This window comes from Exophiala mesophila (genome assembly GCF_000836275.1).
Source record: "Exophiala mesophila strain CBS 40295 unplaced genomic scaffold supercont1.5, whole genome shotgun sequence".
NCBI lineage: Eukaryota > Fungi > Ascomycota > Eurotiomycetes > Chaetothyriales > Herpotrichiellaceae > Exophiala > Exophiala mesophila.
In genome coordinates this window covers 2,926,595-2,951,301 of record NW_015622508.1, presented here as the reverse complement: position 1 = coordinate 2,951,301, position 24,707 = coordinate 2,926,595, and the positions used below count along the sequence as shown (strand labels likewise).

Sequence of the window (24,707 nt, the reverse complement as noted above, 5' to 3'; positions counted from 1 at the left end):
CACAACGTCTGCTTCCATCGTTTCAAGATCTGCCCTCCTCGCCAGTCCCTCCGCAGGCTCTTTCTATCTTATCACGAGAGAGGTTCGTGGCGAAGTCAAATGAGGACGACATCGTTTCTTTTACTCTGGACTTTCAAGCACAATATTGTATCCTCCATGTAGAGGATGAACGTGGCGTGGCTTTCATCGTGTCAAGGTCGGACTCAAGGACTGGGTCGAGTGCGAAACGAGCCTCTCTGGAGCCAAGTTGCACCACGGGTATGAGTGTGCTCAAATGCGTGCGATCGCTATTGGGCGGTGGATTGATGAATACACTTAATTCAATTCAACGAGACGGTGTTCCGCGACACAATAAGAATTACTTATCTCCCGGGCTATCAGTCGGCAAAGTTGGATTGCGGTGTCAATGTCAATTCTTTCACCACAAAACGACCTACCATCTGGGCCGGCAATCTCATTACCGATGACAAGCTCAGCAAGGAACTCGGGGTCAGCTCCACCAACCAATTCTCAATATCTGGGAGCTCGATGGGAGAGTTACTAGACAATCCTGACGCGCGAGCAATTCTGGAGGACGAGATTCCTCTTGTTCTTCAGGATCCCCGGCTGGAGAAGGCACGAATGTACACGTTAGAAATGCTCGGCCATCGATTGCCCGGGGTTGCACAAGGCAAACTGTAGGTAATCAATGCTAAATTGATGGCTCTGTAGCCTGCCAGCCTTCTATGCAGAAACTCATGTCGTGCAGCGATGCGGAGCTAGTTCAATTGGCCTGTCCAGACCTTGCTGTATTGACCCATCTGTCAATGACAGCATTTTTCGCGATCGAGAGAGTAAGAACAAAGGATGTCGAGTTTCAGGATTGGACTAGTTTCCGCATCAATATGAGATTCTTGGATATTCACAAATTCCTAGTAGACATGGGCTGTTTGTAGACACAAAGACCACATCTAGACGCAGACAACCTTAAGCATCAAAATGCTTCTCTCAACACTCTTCTAACGGCTTATCAGCCATTACTCTGATCTCATAATATCAAGAATAATAGACTCGTTTGCAGACAACGAGAGCAGGGCAGAAGGACAGGCGATGGAGAACGTGGATGAGTCACGTGACTTAAATTAGACCTCAAGGATCTGCGCATCAAAGGGGACCCCACTACGAGCGGCTTGCATCTTCTAGCCTCAACTCAACCACTTGTAGCTCGCTTGCTCGAGCATGGTGGGATCTGCACTTCTCCCTAGGGGTCAAGTTGTCTTTTCCCAACCTTATCTCTCAACTCCTGACTTAGTTCAGGCACCGTTGAATTGCCCAGCCGTGCCAACACGCTTAATCCCCTGACATGGTCGGCAATGCGTGATGCGTGAGCCACGAGCCACGAGCCACGAACCACGAACCACGAGCAGGAGGTGGCTTCATTCTTGAATTTTTGGCACTTCTCTCACCAAACAGTAATTGCTGTTGGTGCAGATCATGAGGCTGTCATTATCCCGGCACCATTTGGTACATGTCAAACTGCGCCATGCTTGCACCGAGATGACTGACATGCGGACGAATCCTAAACCCTGAATCAACCTCGTAAAGGTTTCATTCGACACTCCACACACGGAACCTTCTCCTCTCCTCCGCCTTGCCCGTCTTCAGACCCTATCCAAATCAGAACACTATCACGCTAGAACGCAATGTGACAGAAGCCAGTCTCGACATTGCAGTTCATCCTTCAGTCTCAACGACGATTGCGACGATTGCGACAACTCTGACAACCTCATATTCAGACTCCTGTGCTGACCTATATCTCCTGAGTCGACCGGTCCAAGTAAGGAGGAGGGGTAATCTTCATCATGATTGAGGGGATATGCAACACATACCACCATCGTATACGCAAGACCATCACATAACCGACGGTTGACTACACCCATAACCGCTCCCCGTTCAACAAATATCGACCATGTCCAAGGACAAAGGCAGCGATGGCGGTCACGCCGTGGTTCGAGCCCCTGCGCACCCAGTGCCTCAATTACAGAAACCTTTCGAAGAGTCGATGATGGAGTCAGCAGAAGACGGGCAAGACCATGAAGTTCCTCTGGATGCCATGGCAAGACGTACCATGCTCTTGGACGCCCCAACATATAACAGAGTTATTGCCGGCAGATGGAAACAAAAACCCGGGGAGAAGTACCATCCTCTGTGGAAGCTGGTCGCCCAGATGTCGTTTGGCATGCACTTGCTTGCGCTGAATCTAGCTATTTCAGAAGAGGAGGTCATGAAAATATTGCAGAGCCATGTTGACGATATAGATGGTTTTCTCGAGCGTACCACCGAAGATTTTGATCTTGCCCAAAGCGACATTCATGAACGAATCCGATGTCTCAAGCTACCATTAGCGCATGGGGAGGTCTTTGACCGTATGTTGGAAGATGGTGCGTTCAGGGCATCGATTCTCGACGGCAACGAGAAAATCGAACATGTCATTAGCCGAACGAAGAGAGCAGCCAAAGATGCTCTCAAGGATGTCCAGAAGGGGTTCGACGCTACAAACACGCTAGAAAAATACCTCACTAGCCTGAACTCGAGTTGGCATCGAAAGTCTCCAGAGCACGAAGCGGTTTTGGTGGCAATGCTTGGAAATGTTGAAGGCTGGCGAAGGGCATTCCTTGAACTGCATCTTGAGGGTAACAAGCTGGCCGGGCTGCTCAAGAAGCTGAGTGAGGTGGTTGCTCAGATGGAGAGAAGAGCGGCTACAGTGAGTCGCAACATGATCGTGAGTGCCCACGCAGAAACCATGGCCATGGTTCACTAGAAGCTGACAGTGGACAGACCAAATACCAGCGCCCAGTAAATCTGCCTTCTCAAAAGCCCCATCATATGTCGCAATCAGGCTCTATTGCGCAAGCAAAGCCATTGCCAACAGAACCAGGTCGGCGCCAGTCGTCTCGGAAATCATCACAGAGCACCAACGTAACTGGTTTCTCGAGTCGACCAGGCACCGGACACAAGTCCAGCCATGGCATGACATCGATTGGCCAAACTCCCGAATCAAAACGAAATCGAAGTCGAAGTCACGACACAAATCACCATGCCATCTCAGACGCGGCAAAAGAGTTGAACCAATCCAGACGGCAGCAGCCAGTCGAGCAAGGCCATGAATTTGGTGGATTATTGGTGCCGGCCGACCTCGAAAATCCCATCGAGCTTCCGGCAGATTTGCCTGAGGATCTACTTCGACAAGCACCTGTCTCAGTGAGAAATCGTCTTAGCATGACACTGGGTATCGATCCGAAAACCAAGTCAGATCATCGTATCTCAAGCGTCTACTATCCTCGAGCTTTAGGAGAGCTTCTGAAGTCACCAGAATCGTCCCACATGTTATATTCGCCACAACACGCCACATCGAACGTGGCAACACCAGTGAGTGCTGTCATTACCTCGCCTGTGTATGGGCTGGAGAATAGGGCATCCCATACGGCCCAACAGGGAAGAAAATCTCAGTCAGGCTTGGCTGGGTCGCATGATCAACCCAAGCCGCGGTATGCAATGCCAACAGCCATTCGGGGCTCGGCTCGGGCATCAGTCATTGACCCAATGATGAGATCGCAACGCATGTCAAACCCGGCCTTCACTTCCCATCCAGCTGTCATGGCGATGGCCTCACCTCCGGTTGAGCTTCCAGCCGAAGCAGATGGTGAAGAGATGACTATTATGATGGCTTTGGACCAAGTTTCCAAACCGTCTAGTATACGGGGACCAGGTTCGGAGACGGAGAAAGGAGCGAGAGCTAGGTCGAAATCTTTGGCAGGTGCTAGCCACGCTGCAAAGACCTCGGTCGTCTCAGCACTTGGAGTTCCAGCTTTGGTTGAAGAGAAAAGTTCGGCCGTGGCCGGGCGAGGAGAAGCACGGCAAAGAAGCTCGCACGGAAAAACGAGCCTGACAGAGGTTGCCGAACCTTCGGAATCAAACCAGGACGAGGAAGAAATTTACCAAGACTCGAAGGAGAGTCAGGAGCCACCTGTGACAGTGCCAAAGCCAGATAACGATGAGCCAAATGCCACAAAACAAGATCCGGTGGTGGCGGAAATAGTGGCAGAAAAGACAGAAAAGGCAGAACCAAGTCTTGGAGTGGAGAGAGCAGTTGACGAGTCGGTCAACAGCACAAAAGGCAAGAAAGTCGATGTACAGGCCAAAGGATACGTCGCCGAACTCGAGGCGAATACTCCAGGAGAACCGACAAGGCTAGAAGAGCCAAATCCAACTGGGCCGGTAGAGCTCGAGGCCCCTTTCCATAATTTTGCGTTGCCACCTCGTCCGATCGCAGCGTCTAGTAACCCAGACAAGGAAGTACCACGGGCCAGCATCCGAAATTTGGACGACTTTTTCAAACTCCCTTCGGAGCAAAGCATCACACCGGGGCGTAGGGTGAAGGAGGGCGGCAGATCGAGTGAACAAGACAAGACGAAACCGCTGAAACTAACACTGGCCAAAGTGGATGGCAAGACTGTGCCAATTCGATCAAATTCCAGAGAGGAAGGATGGCGGGAGGGAGGGGAACGACCACCTTCACAATTGTTGAAAAGCGATGTTGTGGCGGACATTATCGGTACCATGTCCTATACGCCACCAGGCTCACCTTTACATCAACGAGGCTCGTCCGGAGCGTCGCATAACTCGGCGCAGAGGTGGTCGCATAGATCAACCCGCTCGCTGGGACCGTCGGAGGTTGCACCTCCACCACCAGCGCCAGGGGGGCGTCCGATGGTCAACCCTGACTTTGCGTCGGCAGGACAATTTGAAGGAGAGCGCAAGCAGAAGAAGAAGAAAAAGATATCGATCGTCAGCAAGGACAAATGGAGGTTGTTCTTTCAAAATGGAAACTCGCGTGCGCTGAACCCTTCGCAGGCTGCACAGGCAGAAAAGGCGGCCAGGGAGTCCGGAAAGGAACCGGGCGAGGGTGGAAGTGAGATGATGAGCGGATCAGGCAAGGACGTAGTATGGTTTAAGGGTGAGAGAAAGAGTGCAGTGGGTGCTGTTTCGAGGAGTTCTGGTTGATTTGAATGAAATTTTCAATGGCAGGCATTTAGCGAGGCGGAGCGGTACAATTGTCTGATGAAAGAAGCCTGTTTGAGCACCTGTCAGATGTAGGGCATAATTTTGTTTTGTTATTTTGTTTCCTGTAGACACATGGTTGGGTTTCTGATGTCGTAACAGCGCGGGCGGATTGAATCTGATGGTTTTTGGCGAGGAATATACCAAGATGAGGGTGTGGATGGATGGAATTGTTCATCCACTGGTCCTGTTGGGACTTAGTAGGGTTGAGACGTTCCATTGGAGGGGGGATACCTGATCTTGTGTATCAGTTTTGTTACTCCAAGGCCAAAATGTGCCTCGATAGCCATAGATACCTAACTGTAGGAGGTCGGTAGTTGGCAGGAGTTCCTGCACGCAACCGTGACTGTAACCAACCAACAGTGAGGAACTCGATGGTGGCTTCAAATGTGTGGCACAACGTCTTGATTTGAATAAAGTGCTCTGGTGTGTCTGGCTGACTGGGCTCTACCGAAAAAGTGGTGATGAGGATGCCTGGCGGTATACCTAGCTGGGATAGGCCGTTGTTGTAAGTGTGGTGGTTGTGGTGGTTTGTGGTGGTTGCAAGTGATGACGGTTAGAGTCTCAGATGCCGAACCAACAGGCAACAGCCGCGATACGAGTCGATCAGATCACCACCATCGCCATCGTGGAGAGACTTTGCCATCTACCAATGAAGATGGCATAATGGTTACATTGAAACGCTGCGTAGAAGCGGGGAAAGACTCGTTGATGAATGTCGACTCTAAGCAAGGTCAGGTATCTATAAATCTGATGTAGAACCTACTCAGCTTCGCTCCATAGGATAATGAACATGTCGCAGGCCAGTTACAGTCCCAGGAAACAGCAAATCCCAATCCCTGATCGAGATGACTCAGGCGTGGTTATGATTCCGCCCTCAAAGGCGCCCCAGTGACACCCAGTGATACCCCTAAGCACTCCAGTCGCACCCCCCAAGTTAGGCGTCTCGGGCTCTCACAGTCCACCACCCTTGCACCACCATAAGATACACACGTACTTCGGTCAAGTCATGTCCGAGTCATCAATTTGTATGGTTTTGGGAAGTTTGCAATCTCGACCATGTTGTAAATCAGCCGTCTCAGTATCAAGGAGAGTTGAGAAGAGCCAAGCATTGACAGAGAGTTCAAAGGTGTATCTCCTGTGACTACGAAATCTGGTATAGAGAAGAGAAATCGAGATTCGACACGACCTCCGCCACAGTAGTGACCCCAGTATCCCCCCCCCGAGGCGGAGAGGCCGCCACAGGCCCCTCGGCCCCTAGGGTCCCCCCAGTCCCTCCCAGTACCTCCCAAGCGCGCCCCTCGGCCCCCTCCAATTCCTCTGCCTCCCTCAAACTCTACTTGAGTCTCGGCGCATCATCATTGATCGCCTCGTCTGCGGTTGCCTTGACTGACACTTGCCTGGCCATCCTCAACTCCTACAATCGACAACTCACCTCACCTCACCTCACTTTACACCTCACCTTACACCTTACAGCTTACAGCTTATTACAGACTTTGCTTGTCACCTGCGAGTTGAAGGGAACTGAGAACTGGGAACTGGGTAGTGTGTCCCATCCACCCATTCGTCGTCCACCTAGTCGAATCCTACCGGCCGTGTTAGCCTACCAACCTAACAATCCGCCAGATCTACCCACCGGCCACTCTCGCTCTCTCGCTCGTCTCTCACTCCCTCCCCACGAAATCCTCTAAACTTAGCACCCACTCTTGCCTCCACCTTCGATTGGCCCACCAGGGCCACTGCCGTCCAGCCAAACCCTCCCTAACCACCAACACCAACTACCAGTACTCGTACGGACTTACACCATCTCCACGAGTCCTCCCTCCAACGACTGGACCCCGACATCAACGACCTGAGTCTCGCAGCTACTCCATGGCTCATGGCTCTTCGACCCTATAGACATCACCATATCGATAGCTCCTCTTAGCCATTCCATTCGACTAGCCTCTATCCCCTCTGACTTCGAGTCACTGCTGCCACACCCTCTCTTGCGCCTCCACCGTTGACCGCGACGGAGCATGCTTGTTTGGACAGTTGTGCGCACGACGCGAACCATCGAACCACATCCTCCGAACATGATTTGAGCAAAAGGAAAGAGAAGGCAACCTCTACCCTCGCCGCTTCCACTGAGGCAGGAAAAGGTACATTTCGAGTCTGTTTATACCTTGCTGCCCATTGCCTACGGCTCTCCGTCCAGCCCACCAACAACATCTTGCCCAAAGCATCTGTTATCAGCTTCCGAACCTGTTACTTCTCTGTCTCAGGTCGAGATTGATCATTCTCCGCCTCCTGCAACAACTCCCTGTGCTCTTCTTTGAGATTCAGTGCATACCACCTCTTCGAAGCTTCCACTGACATGGCTGTAGTCAGTCACTGAACTCTTCCGCTGTCCACGCCTCCCGGCCGTTTTGCATCTCACCGTTCGCCCTTTCTCCTCCGCGACAATCCATCGCCGAGCTTAGAGCCTCACGTTCACCTCGCCATGGCCATCTTCGGGAACAGCTCTTCAACCAACTCTGGCAATCGCCAACAAACGCACCGACAGCAAAGCCCCCCATCCGTGCCACCTCAGGCATCCCACCGAAACAATATTGGTTCCGATATTGCTCCATGGGAGAGCCGACCCCCAGTTGAGGATGATATAGCTCCTTGGGAACGAGACCCTCAGTCGCAAATTGGCGGCATTCGTCCCTTCAATCAGTCTTACTTCAACGAATCCGTCATCCGCGACGTCACCGCCAATCCTCGACCCGATACCGCGAGGACAAACTTCTCCGACTCCCCTGACTATGACGCTGACGCTCGTCGCCCTTCAATAGCCAGTGCCACCACCGTCAGTAGCACAGGCTCAAGAGGTTCTGCCGCTAATGGTCGCTTCCATAAAAGTCTCAAAGGCTTCTTCGGAGACGATCCCACCGATTCAAGAAAGGGATCCACCGCAAATCTGAACGAACAAAATCAAAGCTCTGCAACCCCAGATAAGCCCACTCCGCGAAGTGGCTCTGTGCAGACACAGAACAATGCCGACGAAGTCTCCAAAACACCTGCTCCCCCGCCATCTAGCGATGTCACTCCTTGGGCTTATCAAAATTTCGAAGACGTCTCGAACTTTGGCTCTGCCCCCATCAGACAGCCTCCTCAAGGAACCTCACAATCTCCTAACCCGCCTTCTTCTCAAGCCTCCACTCCTGCTCGCCGCCATGGACTGCTACACCGCCACACAAGAAGCAAGGAAGACCCGCCAAAAGGTCAAAACTCCTCAGGTGCCGTCCCCAAGCGGCCATCCACCAGCCGAGAGTCTTCCACGAGCAATCTCGCCCAGTTTCGCGGCACACCTCAGAACAGCACTCCAATGAGCTCCACGTCAGCCCTTCCCCGGAATTCGAGTCCTGGGCCTTCCATACGCAAGGAGCCACCCGCCCAGGCTGAGAAGAGGTCCATCTTCTCCAAACTCAAATCACGGCACAAAGACAAACAACCACCCCAGCCAGAACCAATCAGAACCAATGTCGAGCCCATCAAGTCCCCAGATGACCCAAAGGGACGTAAAAACACCTCCCTACGTGCCCACACATTCGACACTCCCTCCTCCCACAGAGATCGAGAGACGAGCGTGGCTTCGGTCGACAGTGCATCCACAATCAAAGCCACCGACCCCTCGCCCAAGATTGAGCGCGCATACACCGCCGGCCCCAAATCGAGCAGGTTTGGTCGCCATAATAAACACCGCGGTCCGGCCTCCCAGCCAGAGCCCATCGAAAGACCTCGTGCCGGTTCACATCACCAAGCCACCATGCAGGCCGGTGTCTTCAATCTCGATACCAACTTTGATGATATGTCTGATATCCTGGCCAAACCGCCTGACCCCCAAGGGCCCTCGGATGGCGGCATTTTCGCCGGTGGCAAGATCACTCAAACACCCGCCTCGGAAATCGGTGCTCCCGCCTGGGATGCTCCCGACAGCTGGGCCGTCAAAGGCACAGAGGACGAGATACTAGAGTCGCTCCCAGAAGCCAATGAAGACGGCCTCCCCGCGATACAAGAGGAGGACGGCCTGTCATACTTTATGCGTGTTTTTCGGAGCGACGGCACCTTTGCCACTCTTTCCATGTCCATCAATGCCACCGTGGGAGAGGTCTTACAGTCGCTCGCCAAGAAATCCGTCATGCATGACTCCATCGACAGCTATCATTTGTTGATGCGTAAGCATCAGCTGTCGAGACAACTCGGTCTGTCAGAACGGCCCGTGGCCATGCAAAAGAAGCTGTTGCAATTGGCCGGCTATACCGAGCGCGACCGCGTCGAGGATGTGGGACGAGAGGATCAAAGTTACCTCATCCGCTTCACCTTCAGCCACGAAAAGCAGACCGGCTTTGGTTCTGGTCTGGACAATGACACATCCATCGCCAAGATGCAAAAATTCAGCCACGTTGATCTCTCGAGCAAGTCATTAGCCACAATCCCCATTATTCTATATACCAAGGCTGCCGAAATCATTTCCATCAACCTCTCCCGAAATCTCGCGCTCAAAGTCCCCAAGGACTTTGTCACGGCCTGTATCAATCTGCGCGAGATCAAGTTCACCGGCAACGAATCCTGGCGCCTGCCACCCAGTCTAGCTTGGGCCAGTCGTCTGACCGTTCTTGATGTCTCCAACAATCGCCTCGAACAGCTGGAGCACGCCGAGTTGCACCGTCTGATGGGCTTGGTGAGCCTGAAGCTAGCAAACAACAAGATCTCTCAACTCCCGCCCAATTTCAGCCATTTCAGGCAGTTGAGGAGTTTGAACTTGTCCTCCAACAATTTCCATACATTTCCAGAGCACATCTGTGGGCTCAAGTCTCTCGTTGACCTGGACATCAGTTTCAACAGATTGTCGTCATTGCCCAAAATCTCGCAGCTGACCACCTTGGAGAGACTGTGGGTCACCAACAATGATCTCAAAGGCCCCTTCAACGAAAGCTTTGCGAGTCTGACCAATTTGAAGGAGATTGATGCTCGCTTCAACGGCATTACCGACATCGACAGCGTCACTAACCTGCCAAATTTGGAACAACTACTCGTCGGCCACAACAACATCACTACATTCAAGGGCTCGTTCCAAAAACTCCGTGTACTCGTCCTCGACCATTGTCCCATCACGTCATTTGAGCTCGAACAAGCCGTCCCAACCCTCACAAGCCTTAATATTGCTTCCGCCAAACTCGTCGAGTTCAAGGAGTCATTATTCGACTTTGTGCCAAATTTGCAAAAGTTGAATCTCGACAAGAATCATCTCTCAAACATGTCATCTCAGATTGGCCGATTGTCCAAGCTGGAATTCCTGAGTATGGCCAAGAACCCTTTGAATTTAGTCCCGCCATCGATTGGGAACCTTGTCGAGCTTAAGTTTCTCAACCTGAGAGAATGCAACGTCAAGAGCCTCCCGCCGGAGATCTGGTATTGTCGCAAGCTAGAGACCTTGAATGTCTCGTCCAACGTCTTGGAGACGTTTCCGAAACAGAACGCGGCGCCACCACCAAGTGAGCAGAAAGACCTGACACCGTCCACCACCCCGGGACTGTCGAATTCACCGAGCTTCGAGGAACTCGGCAAGCTCGAAGACTTTCAAGCTCGAAGACCGAGCCAAGCATCCGCAGGCATGATGAGTATTGGAAGCTCACCTGGCGGGCGCAAGGGTTCTATCGCCTCTATACCCGGTCATCGCAAAGCCTCGGTCATATCGCGGACAAACACTGAGTATTCCATGTCCACGGCAACGCGGAAAGATTCCAACCTCTCACAAGCGAGACTACAGAATACGTTTGCCGGGTCGCTGCGTTACTTGTATCTTGCGGACAATCGCCTGGAAGATGATGTCTTTCGAGAGCTGGCTCTTCTCCCTGAGCTCCGCGTCCTCAACTTGTCATACAACGAATTGGACGACTTTCCCCAGGGAGTGTTACGACGGTGGCCCCAATTGAGTGAGCTTTACTTGTCTGGAAACGAACTGACGTCGTTGCCGTCAGACGATCTCGAGGAGAGCAGTAATTTGAAGGTCCTTCATCTCAATGCCAATCGATTCCAGGTATTGCCCGCCGAACTCTGCAATGTCCACAAACTCTCGACTCTGGACGTGGGAAGCAACTCTTTAAAGTACAATGTGTCAAATTGGCCCTACGATTGGAATTGGAATAGAAATACGAATCTAAAGTATCTCAATTTCTCGGCAAACAAGAGACTGGAAATCAAGCCTGCCGCTCATCAGAACCAGTCGCAGTATAACTCGATGGCAGGCGAGCAACCAACGGACCTTACCAGCTTCAACACGTTGAAGTATCTCCGAGTGCTTGGTTTAATGGATGTAACTCTCTTGACAAACACGATTCCCGATGACAACGAAGACCGACGTGTGAGAACCTCAGCATCACTTGTCGGGGCGTTGATGTATGGCATGGCAGACACACTGGGGAAAAATGACCATCTGTCGTCTCTTGATCTCCTCAAGCCAAATTTCCGGGGCCACGATGCAGAAGTGCTGATTGGATTGTTCGACGGTCAGTCCATGTCGAGTGGCGGGTCAAGAGTGGCCAAATACCTACACGAGAACTTCCCCAATGTCTTCTACGACGAGCTGAAGAAGTCAGAGGCCAACAAGGACACACCAGTCGATGCCTTGCGGCGCACATTTCTGGCGATGAATAAAGACATGGCCAATTTCGCGAGCAGTAACTTTGACACCAAAGAGCATCGGTTGGCAAATGGCCATCGCGTGTCTGCGGTAGCGAATATCTTGGGCCCCGACGATCTCAACTCGGGAGGTGTAGCTACGGTCATGTATCTGAATGGCCTGGAGCTCAATATTGCCAATGTTGGTGACATTGAGGCCATCCTCATCCAATCCAATGGTCAACACCGTGAACTGACGCGGAAGCACGATCCGGCGGAGCACCGTGAGCGAGAAAGGATTCGAGAGGCGGGCGGCTACGTCTCTAGGCAGGGCAAGCTGAACGACACTCTGGAAGTCAGTCGAGCTTTTGGATACTATAGCCATATGCCGTCGGTGATTGCGGCGCCACATACGCTCAGCCTCACATTGACTGACTCGGATGAACTGATCGTCCTCGCCACCAAAGAGTTCTGGGATTATGTTACAGTGGATCTCGCGGTTGATGCAGCCCGCGCGGAGAAGAACGATCTGATGTTGGCTGCGCAGAAGCTGAGAGATCTGGCTATGGCATTTGGAGCGAGAGACAAGATCATGGTCATGGTACTCGGAATCTCGGACCTTCGGAAGAGAGGGAGTCATCGTTTCCGCGGCACGAGTCTGTCAATGGCCAAGGAGCTGGGTTTGGACGAAGGAACCATCTTTCCTAGCTCACGCAAAGCTCGACGCAAGGGCGAAACACTCGTGGGAGATTCTCGACTTGCGCGACTCGAAGAACCAGAAGCACCAGTGGGCGATGTTGCGATTTGTTTCACTGACATCAAGAACTCGACAGCATTGTGGGAGATTCTACCTGTACCGATGAGGTCGGCCATCATGATGCACAACGAACTGATGAGGCGACAATTACGCATTATCGGTGGGTATGAAGTCAAAACCGAAGGTGATGCATTTATGGTGTCGTTTCCTACGGTGACATCAGCGCTATTGTGGTGTTTCAGCTGCCAAAGCCATCTGTTGGAGTTGCCTTGGCCCCAGGAGATCTTGGAGACAGTGCACTGCCAGGAGAAGCTGGACGCGGATCAAAACCGGATATACCGCGGGCTTTCAGTGCGAATGGGGATCCACTGGGGTCGGCCAGTGTGTGAGCAAGACCCGATCACTCGACGAATGGATTACTTTGGGCCTATGGTCAACAAAGCCGCTCGGGTGTCTGCAGTTGCGGACGGAGGCCAGATATCTGTGAGCAGCGACTACATTGCAGAGATTCAGAGGACACTGGAAAGCTACGCAGATGATGACCGTCGGGACTCGATTGGATCTCAAGACACGATGAATGAGGATCCATTGGCGAATCAAATCCGTCGAGAACTGCGACAGCTGAGCAGCCAGGGGTTCGAGGTCAAGGATCTTGGAGAGAAGAAGCTCAAAGGGCTGGAAAACCCGGAATATCTGTACTTGATGTATCCCCATTCTTTGGCAGGTCGATTGTCGATTCCCCCAGGAGCAGAGAACAAGGTGCAACTAGGAGGAGAAGCGGCGGGGGCCGGGGATGAAAAGGCAAGCCCTGGATCATTGGGCAAAAACAGTCAACTGAATCTGGAGCTCGACGGGGTTTGGAAGCTTTGGGATATTGCCTTGAGGCTGGAGATGCTGTGCAGCTGTTTGGAGCATCCTGAGCGCGCGGCCGGGTTGCACAAGCCCGAGCTCAGCCTTCTCACGCGAATGAAGGAGCGTGGAGGAGTGCAAACGGACGCTTTCATGATGAACCTCCTAGAACATCAGGTGACGCGAGTCGAGGTAAGTCGGTGTCGTTCGAGGCGCTCGCCGAGTGGGATATTTGGCTAACATGGTGAATAGTCGTGCGTGACCACACTGCAAATCCGAAACATGATGCAGCCATTCCAGAAAGGGGTATCTTTGTTGGACCAGGCTCGGCCAATCGCGGGAATGCTTGCTGAATTATCCGAATTGCTGCAGCAAAAGCGCCAGGAGGCGATTCCCCCGCGAGCTGGGGAAGCAGAGGAGGTCGACTATGAAATTGTGGACGAAGGACTCGATGACAGTGACGAGGAGCCGGCTAGCGACAGCGACAGCACGTGAGAGGTGGGATTCGGCGGCCGGTTGCAGGAGGAGGAATTCATGACTTTGATGATTGATTGCAGACCACAGGAGGCGTCACATGACATTGGGCAGAAAAAGCGACAGCGACAGCGACTGGACAGGATCACGGGTGATGTTTTTTTTTTTTGAAACCAAGATTTGATCTACTGGACGTATTTGGAGGAGCGTGGACATATTTTGATGGGAAATGAACGTCCGTGACGATTGATGGGATTCATCCCTCTGGCATTGTGGTTTTGGAATGGCGCGTTTTTGAATGGTTGTGGTTCGGACGGCCGAGGCTCGAAAGCCTTTGGACATTGAAGGTTGTCGGAAAGGAGAAATGCACATATTCTTTGAAGAGGGGTGTGAAACCAACGGATATGTGAAGGAAATGGATATTATTGTTTATCACTATACTCCGGCCGCAGTGGATGTAAGTCATACAACCAGATTGAGTTCTGCATCCGTCCCAACGGTTAGCAGGTCCTTCAGGTGATGGTCTATAGTCAACGATGAGGCACTGTGTGACTTGGAGATATGGAACGACTGGTGGTGGCTGATGCTATCGTAAGGACTCATATGTAGAGTATCTGTGGAGTGGATGTGGATGTGGATGTGGATGTGGATTTCCCCGAATATTAAACCGGTGCATGTAGGATGTACTTGGTGGGGATTGGCATGACGGCATATGTGACGATAGCTCGCTCTGTTGATATGTGTACAGACCCATATATTGTTGCATGTTCTCTCCTCTCGGTGAATCTATGCTTGGTGAGTTGAGAGTGGTACCTACAATATAGTGACAGCTTTGGTACCCAAGATAGGTACCTCCTGAAATTGATTCTCACGGCTTCAAAGAGATCAGAATTCCTCTCTGGACCCTGGGATCCTCAATCATCCATCTTCAGCTTGGCAAGCCATTCTCGCAAGCCACCGTGCCACTGTCTCCATTCTCCTTGTCATCTTCTTTGAGGGTGAAAAATCAAACACAAACAATCACAAGATTGTCAGGTGGCAGGTGGCAGGTGGCAGTTGGTGGTTGGCACTTGCCTTATCCTGCTTATTCAACTTGGGCAGGTGCATGTGGTGTTAAGTACATCGCGACTGCCTCTCGAGACCCCTTCCTCTCAAATCGGTTCATGTTCCTAATCCGTCCATCATTCCGCAAACACGCCGTCACCTTCTGCCTTCAACGTGGACATCCAACGACATCTGAATTAATATATCCAGTCCAGGTACCAATTCTTGGACGGGGGTGGTGTGGGTTCTTCCATTGGATCATAAAACGTGGATAAGATCTCTCGTCATTCTCGCCTACTATCTTCCTCTTTCCTCCCGGCAAAGTAGTCTGAAAAGACGACTGTTTACTTGCTGTGGCTCGCTCCCCCCATCTTCCAAGATGAAGAACTATCATTTCGAGTCCCATCCACTCCCCAACCCCGAATCAGTCATTTCAGGCGACAACTATCGCTTCACGGTCCTGACAGATCGACTGATCCGCTACGAATGGTCCCCAGACGGCAAATTTGAAGACCGCGCCTCCACCTTTGCCATCAACCGATCCTTTCCAACTCCAAAGTTCCACAAGGTCGAGCAAGATGACCAAATCGACATTATCACTGACCATTTTCACATCACCTACGACAAGAAACGCTTTAGCCCCAGCGGCCTTCTTGCCAGCTTCTCGGCAAAAATAACCCTCTGGGGAGCCCAGTGGCGATACGAGGACAACCCTGGCTCCCTGCCCAACCTCGGTGGCACCGCTAGAACCTTGGATGAGTGTGATGGTCCATGCAAATTAGGTGACGGTGTCTTGAGCAGGTCCGGATACGCTGCCATCGATGATAGCAAGAGTATGTTGTTCGACGGCAAGGGCTTTGTCGCGGGGAGAGAGCTCGGTGACAGGATCGACGGCTATCTCTTCGCCCACGGTCACGATTACAAGGCTGCCATCAAAGATCTCTACGCCTTGAGCGGCAAGCAGCCGTTGTTGCCCAGGTGGGCCTTGGGAAACTGGTGGTCTCGCTACTACCGCTACGAGCAGCAAGAATACATCGACCTCATGGACGAGTTTCGCGGCAAAGACATCCCTCTGTCAGTCGCTGTTATTGACATGGACTGGCATCTGGTGGATGATGATCGAGTTCCACACGCTGGCTGGACCGGCTACACCTGGGATGACAAGATCTTTCCTGATCCGAAAAAGTTTGGCAAGGACCTACACGACCGAAACCTCAAAATCACCTTGAATGATCATCCTCATTCTGGAATCCATCATCACGAGGACTCTTATGAGGAAATGGCAAAGTTTTTGGGTCACGATACCTCTCAAAAACATCCCATCCAGTTTGACCCCACCAGTCCAAAGTTTATCGAGGCATATCTATCGATTCTGCATCGCAACCTGGAAAAGACAGCCTGCGATTTCTGGTGGATCGACTGGCAGCAGGGCGCCCATACCAAGATCCCCGGCATCGATCCCCTTTGGCTGCTGAACCACTTTCATTTCCTCGACAATGCCCTTGATGGGAAGCGTCCTCTCATCTTTTCCCGATATGCAGGACCAGGCTCACACCGTTACCCAGTGGGATTCTCTGGCGACACTGTCACCACCTGGGCCAGCCTGAAATTCCAACCCGAGTTCACTGCCACCGCCAGTAATATTGGTTATGGTTGGTGGAGTCACGACATTGGCGGACACATGTTGGGCACCCGAGACGATGAGCTGGTAACTCGCTGGGTACAATTTGGCGTCTTTTCACCTATCATGCGTCTTCATTCTTCCAATTCCCAATGGACCTCCAAGGAGCCGTGGAAATATCGAAAGGAGTCGGAGATTGTGATTCGAAACTTTATGCGACTCCGCCATCGCATGATCCCCTTCTTGTACACCAGAAACGTGATTTGTGCGACACAAGACGAACCTCTTGTGCAGCCCATGTACTGGTCCTTCCCTGCTCGAGACGAGGCATATTCGGTCCCCAACCAATACTTTTTCGGCGGAGATCTGATCGTGGCTCCAATCGTCACGCCGAGGGATAAGAGGACCAACCTGGGGAGTGTCAAGGTCTGGGTGCCGCCGAGCTCCGGCCGATGGGTCGATATTTTTACGGGGACCGTGTATGATGAGGATCGGGAATTGAACATGTACCGTCCGCTGCATGAGATCCCAGTGTTGGCACATGAGGGCTCCATCATTCCTCTTGATGCTGCCGCGGCTCCCGATAATGGTGGCAAGAATCCCGATGCCTTTGAGATTCTGGTAGTTGTCGGTCGTGACGGACAAAGCAGTGTGTTGGAGGATCCGCAAGATGACTCGAACGACGCAGAACGGGCAGCTCCCAGCAGTGGGGAGAGGGGAAGCTTGATTCAACTTGACCAGCAGAAAGGTGTCCTGACCGCTCATGTCACAGGTCGGACGTGGTCATTCCGCTTCCTCGCAGTCACCGAAGTGCCCAAGGGGCTACAGGTGGAGGTGGACGGAAAAGACATCACGAAAGAGGCCGAGGTCACGGTGGAGAAATTCCCCAACGTTCCATCACTCGTTGTCCATGTGCCAGCGTCATGCACAACCCAGTCGGCACATGATAAGAAATGTCAAATCCAGATTTCTCTGGGCCCGGATCCCCAATTGAGCGTCTTGGACCATAAGGAGCGGATAGCACGATTGCTCTTGGACTGGCAGACCGATTTTGATATCAAGGACCGGGTATGGAGTGTGGTCTCGGACCGCAAAAGTGGAATCAATGTCAAAATTGGAAAACTAATGAGTTTGAGCGTGGATGAGAGATTCACAGAGCCTGTGGCCGAGTTGATCCTGTCAGATCATCGAGGAATGCACCTATAGAGATGGAGATATCTGGGATTTGAGGTATAGTCTGGAAATACAATACAGCACAGAGGGTGTGCTCATGGGTAAATGGATTAAAAACACTGACAATCAATCACACAAACCAAACCAAAGCTATGCTGTAGTTTGCATCTCTCATTGCTATGATGGTCACTTGAAATCTGATATTGCAAGATTTCTTGGACCAATCAGACGACGGGAGCAATGTGATTGGCTGAGAAACGGGGTCCTTGGGCTTAGGAGGAAGGCAGGTTGGCGACGCTCCAGGTACCTGCAGTAACAGTAACTTGCTAGATTATTAAAGGACTTATTAGAGGTAAGGCGCAGGCTACAGATACCATGGAGGTGTTTGTCTGCAATGATCTCGTGCCCTTATGCCTCTTTGTACGTGTCAAGTACATACTCCGTAGGTACCTAGGTCCTTAGCTCCGTAATACTCTCAGGCGACAAACATCTCAGTTTGGTCCCGGCTATCTTGCTTTTTTCTTGGCCTGTGACCAACCATTAAGGGATTAGTCGAGTACTCCAGTACCCGGACTCTCATCCTCTTACCTAGGCTCACAATTCTTAGGTCCCTCGTGGTCCCTCATGGTCCCTCCTGGCCCCTCCACCCCCGTTGTCCCTCCAAAGACCCCAGCCGCCCGCTACCAATTGCCGAGCAAAGGCCCCTCGGCGGCTCGGCCGTTACGAATTGCAAATGGCAATGATGTCGATGCTGCTTGGGGAATCGCCGAGGTTAGATTCTGTCGCCGCTCACAATCTGAGAGTCTCTTGCTCTCCACGATTTCTCAAGCCACAAACCACCTCCTCCAGATTCTCAACCGTGGCTATGATCTCTCCGCATACTACTTACTTTTGTCAACCAGATTCATTCCCTGTCAATGAACTGGTCTTAACATTCATTGCCTCATAACCTCATCACACTTTCGAACCACGACATTCCCAGCTGCTTGACAGAGAGACACATGCCATTTCACCAACCGCACCTGCACCTGCACCCACACCCGTCATACAGCAGCGCACCTTCCACATATGCACATGCTCAGTCGTTCCTGCCTCCCTCGTGATCTCATTCTTCCATCTTCTCTTTCGTCGCAATCCTAGACTTGGTCGTCTTCTTCCGCACACACCTCACCTTCAATATCCCCGTCATATCATCAAGATGGACGTGTTAAAGGTATTGCTCATCACGCCCTCACCCTTTACATAGTCCTTCATCTGCCTGCTTCTGCTGGAATGCTAACCAAATCCCAAGGACCAAGTCGAAGCCATCCTTCTCAACCCCGACCTTGCCCCTCTCCTCGCAATCCTCAAAGCCGCCCGCAATGGCGCCGTTTATGGTGCAAAAGTTCGCTTTCCTCATGCTCTCGTCATGATAATGCTATTTCGATCTGGCTCTCTGAAAGAAAAGATTCGTCTAGTCCTAAGGGCCACAAAACAACATGCCAGCAATCTGGCTCGATTCGCCGTCATTTACAAGACTTCAATGTTGATCCTGAGATTGATCAATCCCGTCCGCCCGGGCAAGGAAGGCCCATATGACACATTCTTCGCTGGTCTAGCAGGTGGCTACGTCGTCTTTGGACGAGCCGCACAGGGAAGGTAACATCTCCTTCCCATGAAGTCACACCAGCGAACCCTCGTACTAATTCATCTGTATCAGTGTCAATCAACAAATCGTCATTTATGTCTTTGCTCGAGTCATCCTAGCCATGGCCAAATTATCCATTGAGCCCACCAACATGACCAGCACCACCCCAACCCCAACGCTCTGGACCCAGAGACTCTCCCCCGAGACCAAGGCCAAAATCCAACAAAATGCATGGCCTGTCTTTGCTAGCTTGAGCTGGGCTTGTGTCATGTACATTTTCCGCTGGCAACCTGAAAGCATCCAACCGAGTCTACGGAGCAGTATGAAGTACATGTATGTTACTTTTCAATGCTTATCTACTATTCCCTGAGCCTGCCACATACTAACCTGTCGACCAGATACGTCAATTCCGACTATTGGGATTCGTTCCGCAATTTCCTCATCCACAACACCTAATCCTTTCCCGGCTTCCCTTCTCGATTCATACGAAACATTGTGGTTGGTATTCGTCATGACCATCGACCGAGGCGCCCATGTTGAATATACACAAAATTTGCATCATGTCTGAGCTACTAGCTTGGAATACACTGGCTGCGACCCGTCTAATGCTTGATCTATCCATGACGCCCTGCGCCTTTGCACCGACGGATCTTGCAGCAGAAATAATGTCGCCATCTACGAATAATGTCAAGAATTCAGCCCCTCGGTAGCACCGAGATGAGACGGGCAAAGGATCCCAGACCATGAGATGAGTTTGGACTATTGATAGAATGGCAGGGATACAAAAATCCTGCAACTGGAAGTGCATCAATTAGGGAACCAACCTAGTTGATGTGGGGCAGACGAGATGTGGGGGGTCTCCATATCGAGCATCAAAGCTTTCGCTTGGATATCATTATTGACACGCTGTGCAGGCATTGACATTCAACAGGTTTCCTCCCAACAGGAAGATACGGAACTACTGTGGTCACGTGCCTCAAAATAGATAGATATGCCAGGACCATTGATCAAATCCTGTGTCCATACGCCGAAGAACTGAGAAGCTGGAAATTCGATCGAGTTTCGCGCCATAGTCCAGTCCAGACTGTGTGATTTGTGCGTTGAAAAACATTGTACAGATGATGTTAGATTGTATGTTGGAGTTATCCTGTGCATGTGTGCCACGGGTAGTGGGTGTGTCAATTGCAACTCCTGACTTTTCCCGCCCGCTTCGGGCATCATACAAGTCATGATCCTCCCCACTCGCTCTCTCCATTCTGTCAAGCCCTTGCCCTTAATCCAATGTCGTCTCGTCATGTGTCGTGTTCCCAAATGCATCAAACGCCCCGGCACGTGACTCCACATTCTGGGTATCAAATCATCCCAAGCGCTTCTCTCAGTCAATGTCAATCATGCAGTCCTCTCACACCCTCATGGGCTTTGTTTCACGAAATCTCCACTGCCAACTGCTTGGCAATGGTCTTTGTCCAGGAATCGATGTCGTCCCAGTCGCGCAGATCACCGAGGCTCCCACCAATGCAAGTATAGAGGGCACGGACTGGGAAGGAGGTGTGGGAGCGCTCGCGTTTGCCGGCAAACAAATGGTGGTCTCTGACCTTTGGAACTTTTCTAGCGACCGAGTCGACGATAGCTTGTGATTCCTTGCGGACCACCTTACTGCGCATCCAGCGAGGTCCACTAGCCGGGGCCATACTAACGCTGAAGGTCCAGACCGGCCGCTTTTGCAGACCCATAGCCTCGATGTCGAGAAACTTGACGGCGTCGAGCAGCCAGCGGTGCGAGTGTACCGCGCTGCCCAGAATCACCGCACTGTAATTGTCCACACTGTACACATGGTCCACTGGTCGACAGTCCACTGCAAACCCGTCCGCGTGTAATCGTGCCGCAATCCGTTCTGCCACTTCCCTGGTCGAGCCCCGTGTCGTCGCGTACGTGATGAGCACCGGCATCTTGTCAATCGTCGTCTCTGTGCTTAGTCGTGTCGTCTCGTACGACACAGGCATTGGTTTCCTGACTTTTTTCGTCTGGGCTGTGTGCTGTGTGCTGTGTGTTGTATCCTGTCGCTGCTGATAGTAGCAGGAGTGATGTGACGTTTTGATTCTTCTCTTCAAGGTCACTTGTTGAGGGTCGGGCCTGAGGCTTTCTTTGATTGGTGAATATGGATGGTTACTGGTAATTCTGTGTGTGGTGATGGGATAATGCGAGGCTGGGTCGGGTCCTCGGTCGGGGTTCTATATCTCCAACACGGAGGCAATGTAGTTTCAATATCAAGTCTTGCTTGCAAACGTGCGGAAGAGGGATATACAGGGAATGAAGAAGAACCTCAGAGTGCGTCTGACCGGCTTTTTACCGTCCAGACGTGTGCTTACCTTCCCTCTTCTCCGCTTTTGTCAAACACACATGCTTATCCCATGTATTAATCACTGTCATTGACCCATCAGCTGACTGAAATTGCCCTTGGGCTGGGTCGGTGATAGAGTGTCCAAGTCGCTTGGTCCGGCCTGGGCCAGGGGCGGAAATCCATTACGTCCGTTGGCCTGCTGACTTTTTGGATTCCATCGGGCATCGCATTCTGTTTGGTCTCCAAAAGTCACAACTCGGGGTTCACGTTGCGGTGATCCGCTTCGTGCATGTCTGGAGCGCCTGGAGCGCCTAGCCTTGGAAACCGACGGGGATACGTCGACAATGTGCGCATCAAGTCGGCATCATCCAATCCGAAGGGCCGAGAATGCCTGTAGACATGTTTTGTGTATCCTAGATAATCACTCCCGAGGCGAATCAGACATGTGGCACACTAGCCTTGCCTTCCGCCCGCTTCCGAGAACCAAGTACGGCCATACTGTCATGGCCCTCCACGGAACCACAAGGTTTGTTTCTCTCGTCTACGTTTGGCGGGGAGAAAATATCAAAGTTTCGTGGAGAGAAACTAGTCTTTGCTCATGGTAAACTCTAGCCATATCTCGCCGAGGAGAGATGCTCTGGTGCCTTGGTCGGTGAGGTTCATGGAATAGTTGGGAAGCCTTGCGAGGCGACCCAAAAGGATGAGGTTGTCAGCCAAGTAGCAAGTGAGGGTCATCTTTTGCCACGTGCTAGGAATACCATTGGCCAGTAGACACGTGATGAGTCAATTTATACATACAGAGTACTGTCTGGGAGTCATCACATTCTCATGCATTCGACCGTGTCTCCGAGTAGCCTTGCTGACATAACCCATACAAATGTGATAGTAATCCGATCGGTCTGGCCTTGATATAATCACAGGGATCGGGGCTGTCCCTTTTTAGGCGATGATATCATGGCCGAGAGGCCAATTCGCCCCCGGATTTGAGAACAGTCTAACCTCCACGGCATGACCTAACTAAGTACGAGTAGGTTCGCTTCGTCCCTTTAATTGGAAGTATGATATCATATGCAATAATCCCATCAATGCCCCCGCCCATCTTCTCATGGTTGACATGTGTATCATTTCGATCGCTCCTCATGCGTTCAAGGATAGAGGTGATGCTCAACTCGAGGACGTCAGCTGTACATGGTTTCACACCATTCAACCTCCTGCGATCAGACGTGAGGGCTTTCTGAATTCCACAGCACCTCTCCCCCGCCAGAGTCTTTGAAGTTCCTCGTCATACGCACCGGCCTCCCCAAAATGATGGACGAGGGATTCAAAAGGCGGTTCGAAGGCTGGCCAGTTCCTCACTTTCACGATTGCCAGTAATCAAGCAGAGAAGGCAATACGCCGTTGCTCTGGTCTCAGACCTAGCCTATCTCTCGGATGTCATCATTTCAGCAATGAGAATCCGGCAACAAGATATCCCAATCTACAGAGCCATCAGCTAACTCAGTCTTGGTTCTGGATGTTGTATTTCATTCGGCACTATCTGTTTGATATCGCCTACGTGGCCCAGGGACATCTCCGCAGCTCAAATCTAGTACATCACCAGCCTTGAGACCGTTCAGCGAAGAACTCGATGGTCTACCAGACCATGGTCACGTCTGCTGGGTCATCTCGTGAGTGAATATCCATTGAACATGGCATCCAAGAGTTGTCCAGGTCCACCCCAGATGAATCAAATCAAAGGACATATTTGCTGAGTATCATTGTACACACGTCGAGGTGTGGTACGTCGGCACGGGCGACCGCCCTGCCACTGTTGCAATTCCCAAAACTCCTCACAATCTCACAATCATTACAACGCGAAATAATCCATAATATCGCCCTCGCCATCCTATATGATTGCAGCAGGATCAAATCAGCGTCGATTCTTCAAAATTGTTCGTAAGGCTTGCCGACGCCGGACAATGCGACGACGAAGTCGTCATCGTCATCATCAGAAGTCGCTCCTTGGTATCCACGGCACGGCTTGCAGCGGATACCGGGAAGGGTATGAAGAAATATTGCTTACCCAGCAATAAATCGAGAACGCCATGCCCGATGTCAACACTGCCAGAGCCCCATAGCTTGTAGCGTCACGCACGACAACTGGAAAGCTCGTTGCGTGAGCCTGTGCCGATGTTGCAGCCTTGGCCAGAATTCTTTGGGATGGAATGTGAAGTGGGTGGTGAAGATGTAGTCTGTGGCTTGCCCTCAAGCCAGCCGATTGACTGGCGAATGATCTGACTGCTTGACCAACACGTGGAAGAGGGATCTTGACTGGCGGCATGGATTTAAGGTTATAAGGTATGTTTCAACGGTATTTGTTATTTGACTTTTGCGTTGTTTGCTTGTTTGTTATTGCTCTTCTCCTGGACAGACTTGACAAAGTCCCAGAGGTAAACGTTGTTCACAAGTATTGGTGTGTGGTTGGTATCTGCGATGAGATGGTGTGTGGCGTACTACTCACCATCATTCTGGAGTGCTCTTTATGATTATACACAAAAGAAACCATACCGTTCATTCCCGACCCGAAGGTGTGGCCGACTGACAGAGTCGTCTTCTGACCGATGGATGCCAGACATGCTGACACGAATTATTACGAACGACATGATAATGGGCTCAGATGACATCTCCACGCTGTGCTGGCAACCCCCAAGTCTCAAACCCACACGGCAGATCTGGAACGTGAGGTGAGGTGAGGTGAGGTGAGGTGAGGTGAGCGATACAGCTAAGGTATAATGTACACTCGTCTAGCCAGATGGCGCACAAGTCTGTCACCTTACCATGTATCACGCCACAATACAAGTGAGTGGTTTTAGCTGCCGGATTTGATACCCGTTATGAGAAATCAGGGATGGCAAGAATCCCGAGTCTGGTCACCTGACTCGAATTGGCGCAGTCATAGCTTGGCGAACTCAGCCTCGTGTCTCCTTTTTCGACTTCTCCTCCGAGGAGGCAAGGCTGCATCGAGGAGGTGCCCGAATGCCCGACTCTCATTACATTGAGGCTTTTGACCTCCCCGTTCTATTCCTATTCTTCT

General features: G+C 51.6%; 6 protein-coding genes across 8 annotated transcripts; 4 read left to right on the top strand and 2 right to left on the bottom strand.

Annotated features, from left to right (window-relative positions):
* The first annotated feature begins 1,267 nt into the window (after window positions 1-1,267).
* On the top strand, window positions 1,268-5,465 carry PV10_07745 (uncharacterized protein). The gene is made up of 2 exons (XM_016372680.1): window positions 1,268-2,761; window positions 2,818-5,465. The coding sequence occupies exons 1-2, from the start codon at window positions 1,949-1,951 to the stop codon at window positions 5,041-5,043; spliced, it is 3,039 nt and encodes a 1,012-aa protein (XP_016222012.1). The 5' UTR covers window positions 1,268-1,948; the 3' UTR covers window positions 5,044-5,465.
* Window positions 5,466-6,514: 1,049 nt separating this feature from the next.
* Window positions 6,515-14,591, top strand: PV10_07744. Of its 2 annotated transcripts, XM_016372679.1 has the most exons (3): window positions 6,515-7,241; window positions 7,467-13,546; window positions 13,607-14,591. In XM_016372679.1, exons 2-3 carry the CDS (start codon window positions 7,583-7,585, stop codon window positions 13,847-13,849), a joined length of 6,207 nt encoding a protein of 2,068 aa, XP_016222011.1. In that variant the 5' UTR covers window positions 6,515-7,241; window positions 7,467-7,582; the 3' UTR covers window positions 13,850-14,591. The 2 variants fall into 2 exon arrangements, with proteins under 2 accessions (XP_016222011.1, XP_016222010.1); XM_016372678.1 differs by having other exon boundaries at window positions 6,515-13,546.
* Window positions 14,592-14,627: 36 nt separating this feature from the next.
* On the top strand, window positions 14,628-18,023 carry PV10_07743 (uncharacterized protein). The gene has a single exon (XM_016372677.1). It carries the CDS (start codon window positions 15,252-15,254, stop codon window positions 17,697-17,699), a length of 2,448 nt encoding a protein of 815 aa, XP_016222009.1. The 5' UTR covers window positions 14,628-15,251; the 3' UTR covers window positions 17,700-18,023.
* Window positions 18,024-18,327: 304 nt separating this feature from the next.
* PV10_07742 (uncharacterized protein) lies at window positions 18,328-20,534 on the top strand. The gene is made up of 4 exons (XM_016372676.1): window positions 18,328-18,879; window positions 18,958-19,304; window positions 19,366-19,626; window positions 19,692-20,534. The coding sequence occupies exons 1-4, from the start codon at window positions 18,865-18,867 to the stop codon at window positions 19,747-19,749; spliced, it is 681 nt and encodes a 226-aa protein (XP_016222008.1). The 5' UTR covers window positions 18,328-18,864; the 3' UTR covers window positions 19,750-20,534.
* PV10_07741 (uncharacterized protein) lies at window positions 20,084-23,185 on the bottom strand. Its single transcript, XM_016372675.1, has 2 exons — window positions 21,663-23,185; window positions 20,084-21,530 (listed from the first exon to the last, which is right to left on the bottom strand). The coding sequence occupies exon 2, from the start codon at window positions 21,294-21,296 to the stop codon at window positions 20,718-20,720; it is 579 nt and encodes a 192-aa protein (XP_016222007.1). The 5' UTR covers window positions 21,297-21,530; window positions 21,663-23,185; the 3' UTR covers window positions 20,084-20,717.
* Window positions 23,136-24,376, bottom strand: PV10_07740. 2 transcript variants are annotated; one of them, XM_016372674.1, is made up of 2 exons: window positions 23,697-24,376; window positions 23,136-23,519 (listed from the first exon to the last, which is right to left on the bottom strand). In XM_016372674.1, the coding sequence occupies exons 1-2, from the start codon at window positions 23,952-23,954 to the stop codon at window positions 23,481-23,483; spliced, it is 297 nt and encodes a 98-aa protein (XP_016222006.1). In that variant the 5' UTR covers window positions 23,955-24,376; the 3' UTR covers window positions 23,136-23,480. The 2 variants fall into 2 exon arrangements, with proteins under 2 accessions (XP_016222006.1, XP_016222005.1); XM_016372673.1 differs by having other exon boundaries at window positions 23,136-24,376.
* Window positions 24,377-24,707: the final 331 nt, after the last annotated feature.